The sequence below is a fragment of the Gigantopelta aegis genome, chromosome 4 (assembly GCF_016097555.1).
Source record: "Gigantopelta aegis isolate Gae_Host chromosome 4, Gae_host_genome, whole genome shotgun sequence".
Classification (NCBI taxonomy): Eukaryota; Metazoa; Mollusca; class Gastropoda; order Neomphalida; family Peltospiridae; genus Gigantopelta; species Gigantopelta aegis.
This window is the reverse complement of record NC_054702.1, coordinates 56,471,040-56,490,060: the sequence shown is the minus strand read 5'-3', so window position 1 is coordinate 56,490,060 and position 19,021 is coordinate 56,471,040. Positions and strand designations below refer to the sequence as shown.

At 37.3% G+C, this 19,021-nt stretch overlaps 1 protein-coding gene across 6 annotated transcripts in view; it reads right to left on the bottom strand.

The window, feature by feature from the left end:
* Nucleotides 1-328: 328 nt before the first annotated feature.
* Nucleotides 329-19,021, bottom strand: part of LOC121370795 (adhesion G-protein coupled receptor G6-like) — a 58,910-nt gene continuing 40,217 nt past the window's right edge. The window contains exons 16-28 of one of the 6 annotated variants that reach the window (XM_041496263.1): nucleotides 18,605-18,782; nucleotides 17,890-18,045; nucleotides 17,162-17,422; nucleotides 16,081-16,236; nucleotides 15,049-15,176; nucleotides 13,792-13,915; nucleotides 12,064-12,208; nucleotides 11,272-11,347; nucleotides 9,697-10,094; nucleotides 7,544-7,579; nucleotides 4,890-4,961; nucleotides 1,662-1,739; nucleotides 329-1,158 (exon numbers count right to left, since the gene is read on the bottom strand). In XM_041496263.1, coding sequence (XP_041352197.1) covers nucleotides 1,073-1,158; nucleotides 1,662-1,739; nucleotides 4,890-4,961; nucleotides 7,544-7,579; nucleotides 9,697-10,094; nucleotides 11,272-11,347; nucleotides 12,064-12,208; nucleotides 13,792-13,915; nucleotides 15,049-15,176; nucleotides 16,081-16,236; nucleotides 17,162-17,422; nucleotides 17,890-18,045; nucleotides 18,605-18,782 — 1,894 coding nt within the window. In that variant the 3' untranslated portion in view covers nucleotides 329-1,072. Of the gene's footprint in view, nucleotides 1,159-1,661; nucleotides 1,740-2,831; nucleotides 2,862-4,889; nucleotides 4,962-7,543; nucleotides 7,580-9,696; nucleotides 10,095-11,271; nucleotides 11,348-12,063; nucleotides 12,209-13,791; nucleotides 13,916-15,048; nucleotides 15,177-16,080; nucleotides 16,237-17,161; nucleotides 17,423-17,889; nucleotides 18,046-18,604; nucleotides 18,783-19,021 lie in introns of all 6 variants that reach the window. The other 5 variants (XM_041496265.1, XM_041496266.1, XM_041496264.1 and 2 more) reach the window with 5 other exon arrangements.

The window sequence follows — 19,021 nt, the reverse complement described above, 5'->3', positions numbered from 1 at the left end:
GGCACATAGCTCTGCTATATGGGCTGTCTGCTAGGACAGTGAGTTAGTGGTTAGTGGTTAGTTGTTAGTTGTTAGTGAAAGGGAGAAGAGGGTGTGGTGGTCTTACACCTACCCATTGAGTCGTTAAAACTTGCTCTGGGTGGGTGGATGGGAGCCGGTACCGGGCTGCGAACCTAGTACCTACCAGCCTTATGGCTGGTGGCTTAACTATGACACCACCGACACCGGTTGTCATCTCTTCACACCTTTATGGTAGGCAACTACAAGCATCGCATCATGTATGCAATCTTGCACTGCCCATCCATCGACTAGGTAACCAATGCAGTAGTCAATGTTCATATCGGATATATTATGCACACGTCATGTCTTTTTAAGTGTCTGCCAAATAATGTTGGCAATTGTTGGCATCATTACTGTTTTGTAATGTTATGACTGGCTCCGTTTTAGGATGATAGTGTTTCCAGTTTTGACATTGGGTTTCGACACTGCAGTTTCCGTTTACGATATTGGTCTCGTGTTAAATTGCAGTATGTCTTGTAATCTGCTTATCCAATTCCCTTGACAATACACCCACGCCATTTTCAGGAACCAGAGTCCCAATGGGTTTCATTATGCATGGAGTATATATATCTTCTAATTGTTTTTGCTCTGGTATCCATCCACTTCACTAGAGAACCCAATAAACATGACAGTTTAGTGACGCACATCGTGTCTTATAGACTAAACCAGTTGCTATGGTATATCTATTCACATCACTATTATGTTCCTTTGTATACTGCACTGCTGTATAACGCCACAATATTCGTCCTATATGTAGAAAACACAAACAGCAATTTTGCAATTTTGTGTTCTTTTTCTTTCTTTTTAAAACATCTTTTTAACATGTTCTTCGTCTTCACCTTTACTTATTGTCAATGCAGTAAAACATATAATACTCCTCATTTGAAATTAATATAGCGTTCCGTATTAAGTCACTGGTATGTAATAGTCTCATCCACAGAATGAATCAGTACATGTTCCTAGTCAAGGTCTGGTCATCAAGGTTTAGTTACTGAGGTCTAGTCATCAAAGGTTAGATTGTCGTCGAATCTCGGGAATCCCAACAGCCACTGCTTCCACCTATTCCGCTATCAACGCTGTAATCACCGGCCCTTACACCTGAAATACAATTGTACTAGAGATTAAACTTGAGCATTCAATATTATTATATCTTTGTATAAGGCTGGTTGAACATAAATCGATTCTCTCTCTCTCTCTCTCTCTCTCTCTCTCTCTCTCTCTCTCTCTCTCTCTCTCTCTCTCTCTCTCTCTATTTATTTATATATATATATATATCGCTCTCTCTCTCTCTCTCTCTCTCTCTCTCTCTCTCTCTCTCTCTCTCTCTCTCTCTCTCTATTTATTTATATATATATATCGCTCTCTCTCTCTCTCTCTCTCTCCCTCCCTCCCTCCCCCCTCTCTCTCTCTCTCTCTCTCTCTCTCTCTCTCTCTCTCTCTCTCTCTCTCTCTCTCTCTCGATCTCCATCTCGACTATGTTTCGAAATAACTATACCGGATATGTTAATGCACCATCCCACAGAAAGGATAGCACATACCACGGCTTTTGATATAGCAGTCGTAGTGCACTGGCTGGATGTATACTATTAAGTGATAATTACCTCGCTTTGTGACTGGGTGCCCTGATGCTGAGTCGGTCAATGAGTTCTTGCCTGTATTGTGGGAGTTTGGTGTGTACCCTGAAATCGAAATGTCATATATCTTTAGAAATCTCTGTTACCAACACAACCACTACAATATACACCGACTCGAAAGAATTATTTATAACAAGAATTGTACTGTTAATCTATACATAAACTATTAAGATGACTAAGAGTAAAATCTGAAATCATAGCCTACACAGACCTAAAATTGATGTTCATATCGAGTTAATAGCACATTTATACGTCATGGATACATAAACCACATTGTAGCATTACCGTCTATATCGATCATGTATAACAGTAAAACTTAAGATCATGGACCATATATACTTAACAGAGTTATCTATAAATAAATACTGTACTAGTATTAATTTACTTAATCTAAATGCATGATCTACTTAGACCTAACATTGATTTAACAATAAAAATTCGATATCATAAAATATATCTTTTTCCTACATAAACCTAAAACAATATAACGTTTCCTAATGATGTTGTCGGCCAGTTTAATCTCTACAAAACAAGATTTATTGAAAAATTAATATGCAAAACTCTCATTAAACATGGTTATGGGTTCTTTCAGAAAATATTAAATGTGTTCCACCCCTCTCCCACCCCAATCCATAAAATTATATTAAATAATTGGACACTGACTGCATTAAATGCATTAATTTCAAAATTTTATAGATTTTCACAAATATACATTATACAAAATAAGGTAGATTATATCAATTAAAGACAGTTTTATGCACAAAATATATATATATATATAACTCAAATAAAAACGTTACATTAGTTTTATACACAACAAAAGAATTATAAATTTAAATTAAAATGTTAAACTGAATTCAGAATTAAAAGGTGCTAAAAAACGATTGTTATAAACATAAATAAAACGCACATAATATAGAATTAAACAACCACCAATGTTTGAAATTAGTATTAAATAAATAAATGTAAAATTCAAACGGAAGCTCGTGTTAGCTGTGTTAGATGTGAAATGTGATTGTACGGTATCGGACATTTAGACAGAAGAACATTGACGACATTATTCAGAAAGGTGCACAACATTTATAAAATAAATTAGTTGGAAACAAACATAGTTGTCACTCAGTTATATAAGTTTACCGTTCAAAACACCAGTACGTCTGTTCCTTGCTGCGATAACAAATCAAATAAACCATGAGCTTATACAATCCGTAAATATATGTTTAAAGAATCAACAATATACTACAGACAATCTGTTAAAAAAACATATATACGGGAACGGGTATAGCTGATTCAGAAGAGTTTAGGTTAGACATCTCCCTTCTTGACTGTTTAAATTATTGTTATTAAAAGCAAATCGCAAATAAGAAGATTTATATGGGTTCCTTAGTATTTGTAAAACTGTGTTTCTCTTAACAAATTGTCACTTTCATGTTTTCGTTTTCTAAATCCTTTTTTAATTTAGGAAAAACACAAAGTTCATAGGTTTTGCTTCATAGCAAATTGTATATGATGATAGTCTAGATACGTGTTTGTTTTAGACATAAGTGTCCAGCTAAATAATCTTGTTCTAAATTTCCAATATCCATAAACCATGCAATTTGTGTAAAATTGTTAATAGAAGGAAATGTTTTATTTAACGGCGCACTCAACACATTTTATTTACGGTTATATGGCGTCAGACATATGGTTAAGGACCACACAGATTTTGAGAGGAAACCCGCTGTCGCCACTACATGGGATTAGCAGCAAGGGATCTTTTATTTGCGCTTCCCACAGGCAGGATAGCACAAACCATGGCCTTTGTTGAACCAGTTATGGATCACTGGTCGGTGCAAGTGGTTTACATCTACCCATTTGCAGAGCACTCACTCAGGGTTTGGAGTCGGTATCTGGATTAAAAATCCCATGCCTCGACTGGGATCCAAACCCAGTATCTACCAGCCTGTAGACCGACGACCTAACCACTACGCCACCGAGACCGGTTAAAATTGTTAATAGAACATTTTGACGCAAATTGAACTACTTCTTTTAGTTTTATAAAGTTTTACGATGTTTTAGTTGGTAGGTTTATTTGGTTGTTTAGTCATTTGTTTGTTTGTTGTTGTTGTTGTTGTTGTTGTTGTTATTGGTTGTTAGCAAGGGTGTTTGTGGGTGGGAGGTGTTTGTGTGTTTAACTGTATGTTACTGGGAATTTCAGTGGGTTGTGGGGTTTTATTGGTGATCAGTAACATGTATTTATGTGTGTGATAGTATATTAATAACAACCAGAGCCACGAAACCAAGTCCCATTCTACTTCTACCTTGTCAAACCAATATGAAATACTGGATCCGAACATGCAAGTAGTATTAGGTTGTATGTATATGACACGGAATTCCATATGCTATAACTACTAGGTTTCGTTGTCTCAAACAAAAATATCGTGCTGGTGTTTATATTGCTAGCTACTCGTCCCCTTGCATTTCATCTCAATCGTAGTGAAATCAAATCTTACTGTTCACTTCTCCTTGGAGGTATCTGTCAGTAGATCTGAGCAAAGTCAACGTTTTTTTTCGTGTCAAGACGACCGTTTATTTGACCAATCAACAAGTCGCAAGATTTATCTGAACAAGTAACTCAGTGATAGAGCGCTCGCTCTCCGCCCGCTACCGACCCCAGTCAGGCTGCTTGTGCTCTCTTGCACTTGCCAGCGCGGGCGGTCCCCTCTTCCACCCACGCCTCCTTTTTCCTGTCCTGGACGGAGGAGCTTGTTTTGAATGTGCACGTAAAACCCTAAGACCTCTGACCTGACCAGCGCTCGCTTGAGGTGAGAGACGTGGCAGGATCGATCACCCTCTATGGACTAAATTTTTGTTCCCCCACGGCTTCCCAACTAGTGCTCCACGACTGGTACATCAAAGACCGTGGTACGTACTATTCTGACTATGGGGAAAGGTACATAAGATATACTATGCTGTTTTGTCTGTAGGAGTAGACAGTAAAGTGTCGAAATAACCATATGTTAGAAACCAAACAGATAACGTTTAAGGTACCGTTAAAAAAAAAACCCAGTCCTTTCCACTCCTTGGAACGACGAAAGATCTGCGGTTGCTTTCCAACCCTTACTCAGGAATGGTATAGTAACTACACGTCAGTGTACTGATGTCCAGTATAAACCAAAATAATATAAGACATTATTCCCTCCAAAGAAGACTAACCTTCTGATGATACAGGGAGCAGAGAAAGCTGTTCGCGATAATGATAATTCTGCGGAATATTACATCTTGTGGCTGAAAATGGTGTAAGAAAATTACAAACTGCAATTCGAAAACACAACAACACATATAAACTGTTTTCTAGGTTGCTGGCAAGTGCGTATGTGCGATATCCCAGTGTTTGGGATCTAATTTCGGAAGCAAGCAGCACAGTGGTGCAGTATTTCAGCAACTAGAAGTTCGAAAGATTGCATGAGAAGCTGAAATGGCAACGACTCGCTATTGCTGAATAATACCAGGCGCGTATGAAATGCGACAGATTTGCAAGGACCCTGTCATTAACGATAACAGAATTCTGGTTTAGTTCCCAAATCTCCTATGTTTTACAATTGCTATTTTGGATTCTAAACTGCGAAAGGGTTTCGAGTGAAGGTTCGCAAAAGGTCTATATGGTGTTGACAGGAATGTTTAAATTATCGTTTATGGCCTGAATATTGACCAACATGGTTTAATGTTTCTTTGTGTACAACATAAGTATAAAGTATTTGTACACGTCAATATGCGGCGATATAATAACTACGTAATCTTCATAATAATCGATGCCATTCCCATTGTTCATATCAGTCCTGTAATCAACTTAAGTAGAGAACTCAACAGAAAGGAGCAGTAAAATAAAGCGTTTTATAAACTCTGGTTCCTAATCCCTAATGACTAACTTCTAAATACTAATTCCTACTTCCTACTTCCTAAATCCTAAATCTTAAATCAAACATTCTAATTCTTAAGCTCGAAAGTGCAAGCCAGAATGAAGTGTTCTGGAATCGTAGTTACTAAATCCTAATTCCCAGATGCTAATTTTCTAAATCGTAGAATGCAGACTAAATGAAACGTGTTTGGTTCAATGGGACTGATACATTTTTGTTTAAATTTATTGTTAGGTTTGCTAGCCTTGATTTTATATATATATATTTATGCAGGATTGTTTGAAAACCAATTGGGGTACATTTTCTTTTATTCTTTCTGTTGTATTCCAGTATTACTGTGTGGGTGTTTGCACATGGGTTTAGAAAAAACTAGGGGAAGTTGGATGGATGGGATTAGTAGTGCTACTTATAGCAATCACATCCTACCATGTAATACTAGTAATCCTAGCTATACTTGAGTGCATGTGCGTTTTCATAATCCTGACATAATAGGCCTACAATTATTATTTTGTGTATTCCATTACTTTGAGTTACCATTACTACCTACATCATTATATTCAACTTTTATCATTTGTCCGTTTATTGCTGTTTTATTGTTGTTGGTGGTGGGGAGGTGTTGCTGTTTTTACTTCCTTTTTTATTTTTTATTTGTTTTTTAATTTTTGGTCAATAGTTTGCGTGTATTTTCTAGCCCAGCGTGGAGCACAGTTTTAATTTATCGTTAAGCTCTTAAGCTCTTAATGCTACTCTAGCAATTTTAATACTAAATATTAAGGGCCGTTTTCCATTTGCGCGGTTCTTTTGTTTGTTTGTTTTTTGTTGTTGTTAGGGTGTGTGGGGTTTTTGGGACGGGGGGTCTTTTTCTTGGGGTTTTTGTGTTGGTTTTTGAGTTGTAGTATTTGTTTCTATTTTGTCACGGTGAATTTTTATTTTTTTATTCTGTGGTTATCAATAACAGTGTTTCCTTATACGTGACGAGATGGTAACTGCCCATGGATGTGCACGTCTTTTTACCGTGCGCGGCGTGGTTGCAGAACACGGAAAACGGACGCCTAAAATGGGCTCATTGCTGCTATTAATAACCATGGAATAGATTTTTTGATGCGCCCGTTTTGCGCGTTTCGCGCCCTCACCGCGCTAAAATTCGCGCACGCACATGGAAAACGGCCTTTAGCCTTGAAGCACGTGTGTCCAAAAGTGTGGCATGATAAATATTTATAAGCAAATGATTAGTCAACTAATATTCAACAAATACTATATAATATACAGTGTATAAGTAACGTTACATTGTAGAATTATACCTGGAGCAATCAGATGGGTTATGGCTATAGAAACTACAATACAACCTATATTTAAGTAACACACACCAATTACTTAATTAAAGATCCTTTGTGTAAAATGCTCTTTCGATGTACAGTATGCTGTCAATTTTGTTGCCAGTTTTCAATTTCAAATTTATTTTTCGTACCTACTTCCATTCAAAGTTTAAGCACGCTGTCCTGGGAACACACACCTCAGCTATCTCCCCAGGAAATTGAGTTAGAGGTTACCGTTATCTTAGTTTCATCGCTTTGTTTAAAAACGTATCCAACTCAATTTCGCTTGTCAGATACCATTTGAAACACCTCGTAACATAAACGGTATATAACGGTCGCCCATGCAGTAATCTCTGTGTAATCCAGGATTTAGATTGCATGGGTATGTATAAACAAGATAATATGAGATTTATCAAAGTCAAAAAAGAGATATCAGTTACTTCAACAGGTGGTTGTTATACACAGGTTATATTGTAATTTATCTGAATTATAAAATTAACCTATCATATACTGAATACAATATTAGTTGTTAACAGCTTTACCTATATTAAGTAAATTACCCAGTTACTGAATTCAACTTCCAATAATATAATATTTGGTTTTCCCAGTTTAACGAAAGTGGTTTTGATTTATTTACCAGTTAACACAACACCATTGAAGCTGCGAACTCCGCCTACAATAGCACAATAAGTTTTAGTGGGGGAAAGTAATACAAAATACAAATATTATAATTTCTCATTCATATTATTATTTCGTTATATAAAAGGCATGCTCTGCAGGCGCGTGTGCAGGGGCAGAGTTTCGGGGAGTCAAAACCCCTCCCTGCTCAAGCAAATAAAATGTTCTCTTTTTTTTCAATATATTTTCTGGGGGAGCAAGTCTAGCACCATCATGCCCACCACCAATCCCCCCCCCCCCCAATAAAATTCCTGCACACGCGCCTGCTCTGTTCTATATCATACATGTATAATTCCTAATATCATTATTAAAGTGTATTTAGAAAGTTAGATACTAGTATATATATATATATATATATATATATATATATATATAATACAGGAACAAAACTGTATTAAATAATTTACCAAAGTATGACTTAAGATTTTTAAAAACGTGTATGTATTTTTTTTTTTTTTATTCCTTTTCTGGTGTTTGTCAAAATCAAATACCAATTTTTATTTACACTCTAGCACTTTTTGACCACGCTTTATCTGACGTCATTAAGTATGTATATATCTGTTTCTATTTTTGCAGCAATAAAGTGTACTATATGGTCAGTGAATTTTAGTTAAAAATTCAAAAATGCAATCTCTAACATGTCTCATGCAAACATACCATGCAAAACAGCTATTTGTATGTTTTACAGGACGTTATTAAAATACAGTCATATTCTAGAAATTATTTAAAGGTGCATTGTCTTCTAAAATAACGTGTAGTACTTTTGGTTGAAACATACAGTTTTGTGAGTAGAATATTAATTTCTATAAATTTGGTGTGTTCTTCTTTGTCTGATTTTCATACAAGAGCAGAACATTGTTTTGATGTGGCCATTCTGTGCATACCTTTATAAATACATTCTATTTTTCGGAACATTTCAACTAATCACGGTATTCACCAACATTTGGCTTGGTTGAAACTTATGTGTGTCAGATTGCTTTGTTGGTTATAATATTCGGAAAATAAATTTCGATTAATTAGGTGGAGTAATACTATTTGAAATAAGAAACCAAACACGCGATTTCTTGTGACGGTCCAACATGATTCATGGTTCAACTTCTGTTTGAGTAAAAATCAACTTAAAATCTGTATGAATTGAACGATTTTGCACACATGTCAAATCGTTTGTCACATGATCGACGGTTCATTAAAAAAGGGGGTTAACTTTACCGTATTTCAAGGATTAAACCTCTCGATTTTGAACGATGAAACACTGACAGTTGAAAAATTGAAGTTTTAGACAGAAATGCCAATCAGTGTTGTAAGTGGATCAATCACCTTTAATTTACACTCACATACACTGGTTATACTAGTACATAAATGAAGATGTGAGTGTTGGGCCAATCAACCGGGTAACTCTCCGGTAATTCGATGCGGATGGCCACAGGCCACAATTAATTACGCTATATGTTTCTATATAGCGTTAGTGACTATAACATTTTTTATTAATATCAGCAGGCCCATGATTTTGTTTATGTCCCTTTGCCTGTCTGAGGGAAACATACCCTGAAAAGGACAACCCCTGTTGTCCAGCTCTTTCTACCAGGATATTGGTTTAAACAAACACACACACTAAACCTGGCCGGAGTACACCCATTTTACACAAAAAACCCACTACTTTTGCATGGGCCGGAATTACCACAAACAAGTCTTCAATGTCAACAAGTTACACATGTTTACAAACTACATTACATGTACATGCTCTCCACTGTCAACTTCAGTCAAATTGTTGCCACTTCAAAGCTGTCTGCCATGAAGTAATCACAGTCAAACAGCAGACTACTTGCGCCACAAATTTCTGGACAACTAAATGGGAAGATAACTGTGATCTGAGGCCGGATTACATGTAAAGAGAAATAACTCCGTGTTCTAAAACGCGACACTCTAAACACTGGATTCTGTCTAAACTGGATAAATATGAGGTCCCGGGAGTGATCTGGTTTAGTCAGGTCTCAGTGTATATATACTAGTATTTGTAGAAGATAGGATAGTACAGGAACTTTAACCCTAAATATTGTGTCTTAAAAGACTATAAATAATCGTCAAGAAAGGAATACAAGAAGACCATCTCACCTCTGCTTGTTGTTGCCGCGGACTTCTCATCCACCATCACACAGCACGGCAGCCATCTCCTCCACGTGTTGAGCGCGTCCTTCTTGAAGACGCAGTAGAATATGAATATGAAGAGTCCCTGCAGCGAGTTGAAGATGGCGAACAGGTAGTAGAACACGATGCTGGCCTGGCCGATGGCGAAGATGGCGAAGATGTAGGTGAGGCCGAGCAGGATGATGACGCCGACGGCGCCCCGTAGCTGCGTGACGGTGCTCGCCTTGTCGGACTTGTTGAGGTTCTTGGCGGACACCCCGAGGATCTGACGCAGGACGAGCCCGAAGGCCAGGAGGTTCATCAGCAGGATCAGGGACACTGGGGCCAGGAACGCGATGTAGAACGCTGGGTTCTTTAACCAGCAGCTGGAAGAAAAATGAAAATTAATGTTTAGTATAATGACGAATTCGGATCATTAGCTCTTCAGATATTACTATGTTTACCCGTATAGGTGGTCTTTTTAAAGTGGTCAACAAGTTTGACTCTTTATTAATGTTGCTATAAATTATGGAATGGAATGAAAAGGAATATATATATATATATATATATATATATATATATATATATATATATATATATATATATATATATATTAATAAAGTTTATTGACCCCAGAAAACAAATAATATAGTAGTGCCAGGGAAGAAAAGAAATATTGGTTGAATGATACCTCAGCATATGTTAAACTACAGATGTTTGTCTTTATTTGACACCGGCCTCGGTGGCGTCGTGGCAGGCCATCGGTCTACAGGCTGGTAGGTACTGGGTTCGGATCCCAGTCGAGGCATGGAATTTTTAATCCAGATACCGACTCCAAACCCTGAGTGAGTGCTCCGCAAGGCTCAATGGGTAGGTGTAAACCACTTGCACCGACCAGTGATCCATAACTGGTTCAAAAAAGGCCATGGTTTGTGTTATCCTGCCTGTGGGAAGCGCAAATAAAAGATCCCTTGCTGCCTATCGTAAAAAGAGTAGCCTATGTGGCGACAGCGGGTTTCCTCTAAAAAAATATGTGTGGTCCTTAACCACATGTCTGACGCCATATAACCGTAAATAAAATGTGTTGAGTGCGTCGTTAAATAAAACACTTCTTTCTTTCTTTCTTTCTTTATTTGACACTTGGTCTACTAGCTTATCGGATTGTAGCAAGGGATGTTTAAATGCATTTTGCTATAGACCGAAACACTCATGCAATGTTGTTTTAATATAATAGTAGTGGAATATTAGTTGGGAAGGGATAAAAACTCGATAGGTCCTCCTTGAGTGATCGATCCCGCGACCCATCGGGTCTTAGGCGACCACTAAATAACATATTTTCCTTTTCCGACTTAAATGCATGCTTCCCAGTTGTATACTATAAATAAATGTAATCCGAAAATATGTGATTCCTAAGTTTCAGCTTCAAAGTGGAAAATGGCCAGAGGATATGGCTAGTTCTTATGAATTTTTGTTTTGAGTGTTTATGATTACAAGTATAAATTACAAAATACCATTTTATAAACATATTGTATAACATATCACCTAAGAATCAAAAGTTCTTACATTCCTGATCCAAGCAACCCATAGTTCTCTGTAGACCCAACTCCAAGGGTTATTGCCACTATTACCAACGGTAAACCTGCAATACAAGACCATTCACTTAGTGAAGAATATCATACTTGTGCCGACTTCAAATACTATACAGTTATTCGACAAAATATCTGTTGAACGCTTCATTTAATTTCTATTTTCATTGTCATTATACTTTTTACATTTTGGTGATTTCTTTTTATAGAAAACCATTGAGCTATAGCAATTACAATTATTGTTTGTAACTGACTAAGTGTCAGAGTTTATGTTCAAAGTCCAGATTTGAACAAAACACACGCTAAAGCTTCAAAAGTACAGGTCTAAACAAATTTTGTCTTTATACACAATAATCGTACAGATAACTATTCCAAAAAAGATCAAATGGGGGTATGAAAGTGAGAGGAATCCAAATTGCTGGTTTTTGTGGGTATGTGTTTGTGGACACCTTTTCATCCATTTAGTAATAAATTATTTGTTTTGTTTGGGTTGTTATTTTATTTCATTTTATTTTATTTTGTGAGTTAATGGGTATTGGAAAAGCGTGGCCTCCAATCCCTTCTGTCCATCCTCCAAAAACATCATTTCTGGAATAACACTAAACAATAGAATAGAATATATTCTATAGAATAGAATAGAACAGAACAGAACAGAACAGAACAGAACAGAATAGAATAGAATAGAATATATGTTTAACGACACCCCAGCACGAAAAATGCATGGGCTATTGGGTGTCTAGGTAATAATGTACGTAAGAATCTCGCCTACCCCATCCAATGAGGCTGCACTTGAGCATGAAGTGTTCGAAGTAGGTCTTGAAGACGAGCACGAGGGCCAGGTACATGTAGAACGCCTCCACCGCCATCCACGTCAGCGCCGACAGCAGCGCGAAGTGCATCAGCGCAGCCACCACCTGAACACACAACGTGCACACGCGGTTATAAGCGTATGAGACGGGGGGACAGGAGTGGCGGAAACTGACCCCCTGGTGATGGGGAAAATCTTTAAATTCGGGCAAAAACGATAGAGATATTCGGCCAAAGTGAACTTGCTTGAAATGTTTTAACCATGTAGCCCCATCATTCTAATCACAATATTACAGTAGCGTAGGAAGGTGCCAAAGAGTGAGGGGCACACTTTTATATTTACACACTTTTACACTATTATAACTAAATATAAAGCAAAATATCTGAAAGGTGTATTAGTTGTAATCCATGTAAAAGTCCGTAGTGATTCGTATGCTACCCTATATAACTGTTTGCCAGTAATGCCAATATAAATAAACATTGTTATCCTGATTCAGGCATTTTTATTTAATTCGGCCAAGACCGAGCCTGCCCCCCCCCCCCCCCCCCCCCACCCCACACACACACACAAAACGAGAGCCCGTATGCCTATGCACGCGGTTATGTTCGGCTCAAGTACTTAACTACAGGCGCAAGAAGCAAGGACGAGATTTTCGAAGCTATCTTAGCGTCACGACGCCATTAGCTTACGATGGTTTTATGATATCGTAGTGCTACGATAGCTTTGAAAATCTGTAGCCATAAGGGAAAGAACACAAGGTCAACGGTCAGCATTTCGGTAAAACATGTATAATATTTATTTTTTTATTGCCCCAGAAAAACAATAGATAATGTCAGGGAAACATGTATAATATTAACTTTTTTCAAAACAGCCAAACCTGTTTTAAACAGCCACCAATGGGAGTGCTAAAAAAAATGGTATTTTAAGACAGTTAGTTGCTTTAATACAGGTTTATATTATATGATTAGGGAGAATTAAAATGTGGTCTGTTAACACAGGCAGCTGCTTAATTTAATATATGTGGCCGTTGAAGCAGGTTTAACTGTAATTTGAATGAAAATCATATGTATTAAATCATTAGGACTCCCAAGAGCAGAGAAGATAGAAACTGGAAGGGTCAGTAACATATTTGTTCGGCTTTTAACAGGAAAGGGACAATGCATTATCTTCAGAATTGGGGATGGCCAAAGAAAAATGTGTCCTTATTGTCTCGATTACGATGCTTTTTTTGTTACCATCCCTCGATATATTCTAGGTTGCTGTGACCATGCAAAGTTGTGCATCCATTAAACAGACCACAGGCGAATTTACTTGATGTGAAAATTGCTACAATAATTTCAATAAATGGTATGCTAAAATTATTATCATAAATTAGTTGCAATCTTTTTGGACTAAAAGATAAATTATGACCAACTATAATATCATATTTATTTATTTTCACATCAGTCACTGTCATCAAAGGTTCACTGGGGCGTAGCCAGAGAGGAAAAAACGTCGAGGAAAACCCAGACCTGTAAAATAAATATCAGTGTCATTGGAAAAATAAAATAAATCTGGGGGAAATTCCAGACGAGGCAAGCGTCTCGTCTGCCTCATGCTGGCTACGCCATTGGTTCATATTTCCTAATATTTTTCTTTTTAAACATTGTCCTTACACCTGAATAGATAAAAGAAATGTAAATAACTTACCTTGCAAGCTATGGGATCGGCAAAGGCGTAGTCTTGCATGCCAAAGAGAAATATGAGGTTCGCTGCAGCAAGGGTAATGCATAGATTCACTAGAATCTTTGATGGGTTATCTCGACGTAATTTCCTACAAATAATTACAATAATATAATTTTATTGATCAGTATTTATTTAGAAATCTCGATGTAGTTTCCTCATAAAAAAAATAAAAACCAAAACAGTGGAATCTTCGAAATTTCTATCAATATATTGTAGACTACCAAACATGCAAGACATATACAACATATACAACCAATTGTTGTTGTTGTTTTGGGGTGTTTTTTTGTTTGTTGTTTTTTTTGTTGTTTTTTTTTTTTTGGGGGGGGGTAGAAGTGAACATCTGAATAAACAATCCGTTTTCAAAAAGCAGTTACAGTACATTTCCCCTTCTTTAAATATAAATACATTTATAATAGACATTATGAATAAATAGGACAGGAAGGGAGGAAGGAAATGTTTTATTTAACGACGCACTCGACACATTTTATTTACGGTTATATGGCGTCAGACATATGGTTAAGGACCATACAGATATTGAGAGAGCAAATCCGCTGTCGCCACTTCATAGGCTACTCTTTTCGATTAGCAGTAAGGGATCTTTTATATGCACCATCCCACAGACAGGATAGTACATACCACGGCCAGTTACACCAGTTATGGAGCACTAGCTGGAACAAGAAATAGCCCGATGGGTCCACCGACGGGGATCGATCTTGGACCGACCGCGCATCAAGCGAACGCTTTAACACTGGGCTACGTCCCGCCCCCATATAGGAGAGAGCTAAACCAGAACTCACTTTCATAAAATTATATTACAGTTCGTACATAATATAATCTGAATATATTCATCAGTATTAAATTACATGGGCAGTTAGTGTCGCGTTTCATGGTGGTTTTCACCCGTGCACTGGCCTCGCAGAAGTCCCGACATGGGGTCTATCGCTTTGATTCCAAAGAGTCCGTATAACCTACATGTATATTTTTAAATATTAAAGCCAATGTCCCTCGTTTCAAAACACGTACCTTTTTCATTGCGCATACTGTACTACTGCATCCACAAAAACGATCAGAAAAGCATTTGATTTGCGAAAAATTTATAATTCATGCAAAAGGTTTAAGTAATGTGTAAGTTAATTGTAAAACTAAAATATTTTTACACACAACTCAGCTGACGACAGATTTACTGGACTAATGGAAAAAGGTCCTTAGCCGAATACGAACCTGAACATGAGATACGTTGCCACAGTGACAATAAGAGCCAGCAACGACACGCCACACCCGATGTAAGAAATGATAGACAGCGCCACCTTGTCATCTTCCGATAGCGAGATACCATCTGGGTAGATATCCTGAAAGATAGTCAATCGATGGAAACTTGTGGGAAATGATAGTAATTCTAATTTTAATATTGGTATCCAGATTCGGGCCTCTTTCTCTCTCTCTCTCTCTCTCTCTCTCTCTCTCTCTCTCTCTCTCTCTCTCTCTCTCTCTCTCTCTCTCTCTCTCTCTCTCTCTCTCTCTCTCTAACTCTAACTCTAACTCTCGCCACCAGCCCACCACTACCACCACCTCAAAAATGGGAGCCGTCCGCCTCTGTAAAAAAACGTCATTTCAGTCTCTTGGGTTGGATGCCGAAGGAAGACGTTTAATTAGATAACAGTTGCGTGTTCAAGAGGCCGGGGTCTTGCATTAAATTTTGACTGGTACCAGATCGTCTTTCATATTACATTCATCTAACATTAAGTGCAAAAACCAGTCGAGCGAACGACCGTGATCGCTCGCCCTCCAGAACAGGTCACTGGGCGCAAATTGAATACCGCAGCCCACCTACTGAAGGTGACCTTGTGAGCAAGCCACCTGTGTCTACAGGTTATCTATGAAGAATTAAAGTATACAGTGAGATATATCTAGTAATTTGTCCTCTATGTACACACTACAATATAATACAATACAATCTTTATTGCAACCATTGTATATTTACACTGGTTAAGGGGACATATTCCCATTAAAAAAAGAAAAAGCAAACATAACTTGTTATAACAACAAGGAATCATTTATAATTATGATGATATAACATTTACATATATATATATATATATATATATATATATATATATATATATATATATATATATATATATATAAAATTAAAGTTCGAGTACAATGCTCTTAGTATGTAATTTTTTTAAAACATAGATTACACTACATTATGTTTTCTCTATAATGAATGTTTTGTTTAATTGTCATATTTACCATCATGAGGGCAAAGTTTGTGAGATGATCACAGGCGCAGGTGGTGAACGAGTCTGCCACTGATTCTGTGACAAAACACCCCCGTGACGACCACCCCGCCTGTCCTGCCGTCGCCGTGTTCTCGTCCCAGAACACACACTGGGGTTTCGTACCATTCTGACATAAAACAAAATAGTTTTAACATAAATACACAAATAAGTAATGTAAATATGTAGAGAGGCATGGACCTAAAATACAGTTGGAGCAGCTTCTTAGTATATACTGTTGTTATATTATTAAATAGGTGTTTTCATATTGGCGTTTTTTTATAGTTCCGAGGACAGTTGTGTTGGACAGGCTGGATGTATTGGCCCGGGGCAATGCAAACGTTCCTTTTATCTGACCGAATTGTTCGGTCAGCTACCGGGAAAGTTAGCTTGTTTCGTCAAAAAAAAACCTGTATCTAACAAAAACGAGTGTATTATGTATATGCATTTCATTATTATTCTCATGAGTATCTCATTGTTAATTGGGTTTCTCTAACCATGGCGTTATAGAGGGGGAAAAAAAGCATTTCCCTACAAACCCTTACTACACGAAAACACAGTACATGTTTCACCATTGACACACATATATCAACAGTAACACACGTAAGTAGATTTCGTCTGTTGCCATAGGATTTGCCGCACTGATGATTTGATGATGAAGGGCTATTGGTGTTGAAATATCTTGGGACCAATTGTCCCCTTGTATTTATCCCTTGTTAACTATTGCACTGACTATTACCGACGCATAGATAATTCTAAATACATGGCCATAACTAGATGGTGATGTAGGAGATAGTGCCCCCACCCTAAAAAAACCACACATAATAATAATAATAAAATAATAATAATAATAATAATAAATAATAATAATAATTAATTAATTAATTAATTAATTAAAATGCAATAAAAATGAATGTTTATACAAAAACTGTTCTTTTGTCTAGCTGAAGAATACTCTTGGATTGCTATACCCTGATTATTTTACTGCCCTCTAGTTAAAGAAATGACTGTTTCAAGTGTTGTTTCTTTGTAAAAGTTTTGTTATTTAAACTGACCTCTAGCACGTGGAAAAACGAAATGAGAACTGGTTCTCGGAGATCCTTGATGACAATGTTTGGAATGCTGGCGGAGATCACCCTGCTGTTTACTTTGGTGGTGAACTTGGCCGTCGGACTCGCAGTGGCTGCTGTCGTAGTGGTTGGTGTTGGATCTGTAGCTTCGTCACCGTCCTTGTCACCAACAGCGTCTTTGGCGGGGTTGTTAACAAACCCGCCGGTTGGGTTTATTGTTGGGCCTGATCTGGCATCTTTGTATACCTGAACAAAATGACAGCAAACAATCAATGTTTTGAATTTTGGAGTGAGTTTTTAAGAATGAATTTGGGGCATTACAACTTATCAGTATTTTTGCAATATTTACTAGAAATGTCCTCTTCATTGTGTGTTTTATATATATATATATATATTATGCAAACGTTTTTGAACTTCTGAGGCCGTCACCTAATTATATAGGCCTATACTGAAATAAATTCCCGATTGTATAAAAAAAATGTAAACTTTAATAGCACTTTAAATTAACATCGTGAAAAAATATAAAGGAAACAGAGAAATGATGTTATTGTTTACGTTTATCAGAAATTCATATTGCCCATAATAGATTGTTTAATAATATATGCTCCACGTTCAAATTTAGTGGTGGTGTTGATGGTTTAGTTTTTGTCATAGTGATTTGTTGTTTATTTGTAGGGTGTGTTTTAATACAGGGTCGTGTGTCCCATACTCACAGAGAAAAGCTTGTCGCTCTGGTACAAACTGAATGTGATTCTGTCAATCCCTTTAGAGGCCGCTCCCAACGACGTGAACATGCTGTTCGGGAGAGCAATGGCAGTAGACGTGCTTTGGTTAAAATCACTAATATTGGTGGTGTTTAACAGCCTCATCTAAGACAATTAGAAATAATAATAATAATAATAATAATAATAATAATACATATTATACAGAGGCGGATCTAGAGGGGGGCCCCAGGGGCCCGCCCCCCCCCCCCACCCCCAAATTTTGCGATAGTTATAAATTTATTATATATTAATTTTCATTTTTTACGATCCCCCTCCAAACCTCCCCCAAAGTTCCCTTGGCATTCTGCCTCATGTCACTGGGGCCCCCCTAAATGGATTTTCGCCAGGAAAATATATTATAAAAAGCAGGGATATTGAAAACCACCCCACCGCACCCACTCAATACCCACCCCACCCCTCTTCACACACATCTGCAATACGTCCTTTCTTACCTCACCCCGCCTTTAGGCATTATACAAATATTAACGCCATTCATGGCTTTTGTGCTGTGAATGGTCTTTTAAATAATAATGTTTATAACAATGTACTATTTGTTTTAATTTGCAAGTGATTAAGGATGGTTATACCTCAGCATGTCTTCAATTTTACGTATCATCGCTATATATTTTGGTTTGACTAATAGATTAGTAAATAGTTTTCTCACCGTATCGTTAGACAAAGACGAGTCCTGGTCATTATCCGCAGTGGTGGAGAACACCAGTCCGGGGAAATTGTCCGGGTCCACTTTAACAGCGACCACGGCGAGGTTAGGCTCCACAACGGACAAGTTGCCGTCGGTTAACGAGACGTTGTTGACGATTTTGTCAACAGAATTCAGCAATCTGAAACAAAAGTAACACATATATATTCTATTTATGTTCATTTCGTTTTCTTAACGCTTTCTATTGCTAATATAAAAAAATTGCTTATATGTAAGCCCCTCCCATTCCCCCCTTCTCATGTCAGACGCAGATCCAAAGGGTCTGTGCACCTCATCCACCGTGAACTTCAATGTGCCCTGAAAGGCCATTGATTCTTAATGGATTAATATAATTTATGTATTTATTTTTAGTACAGGAGA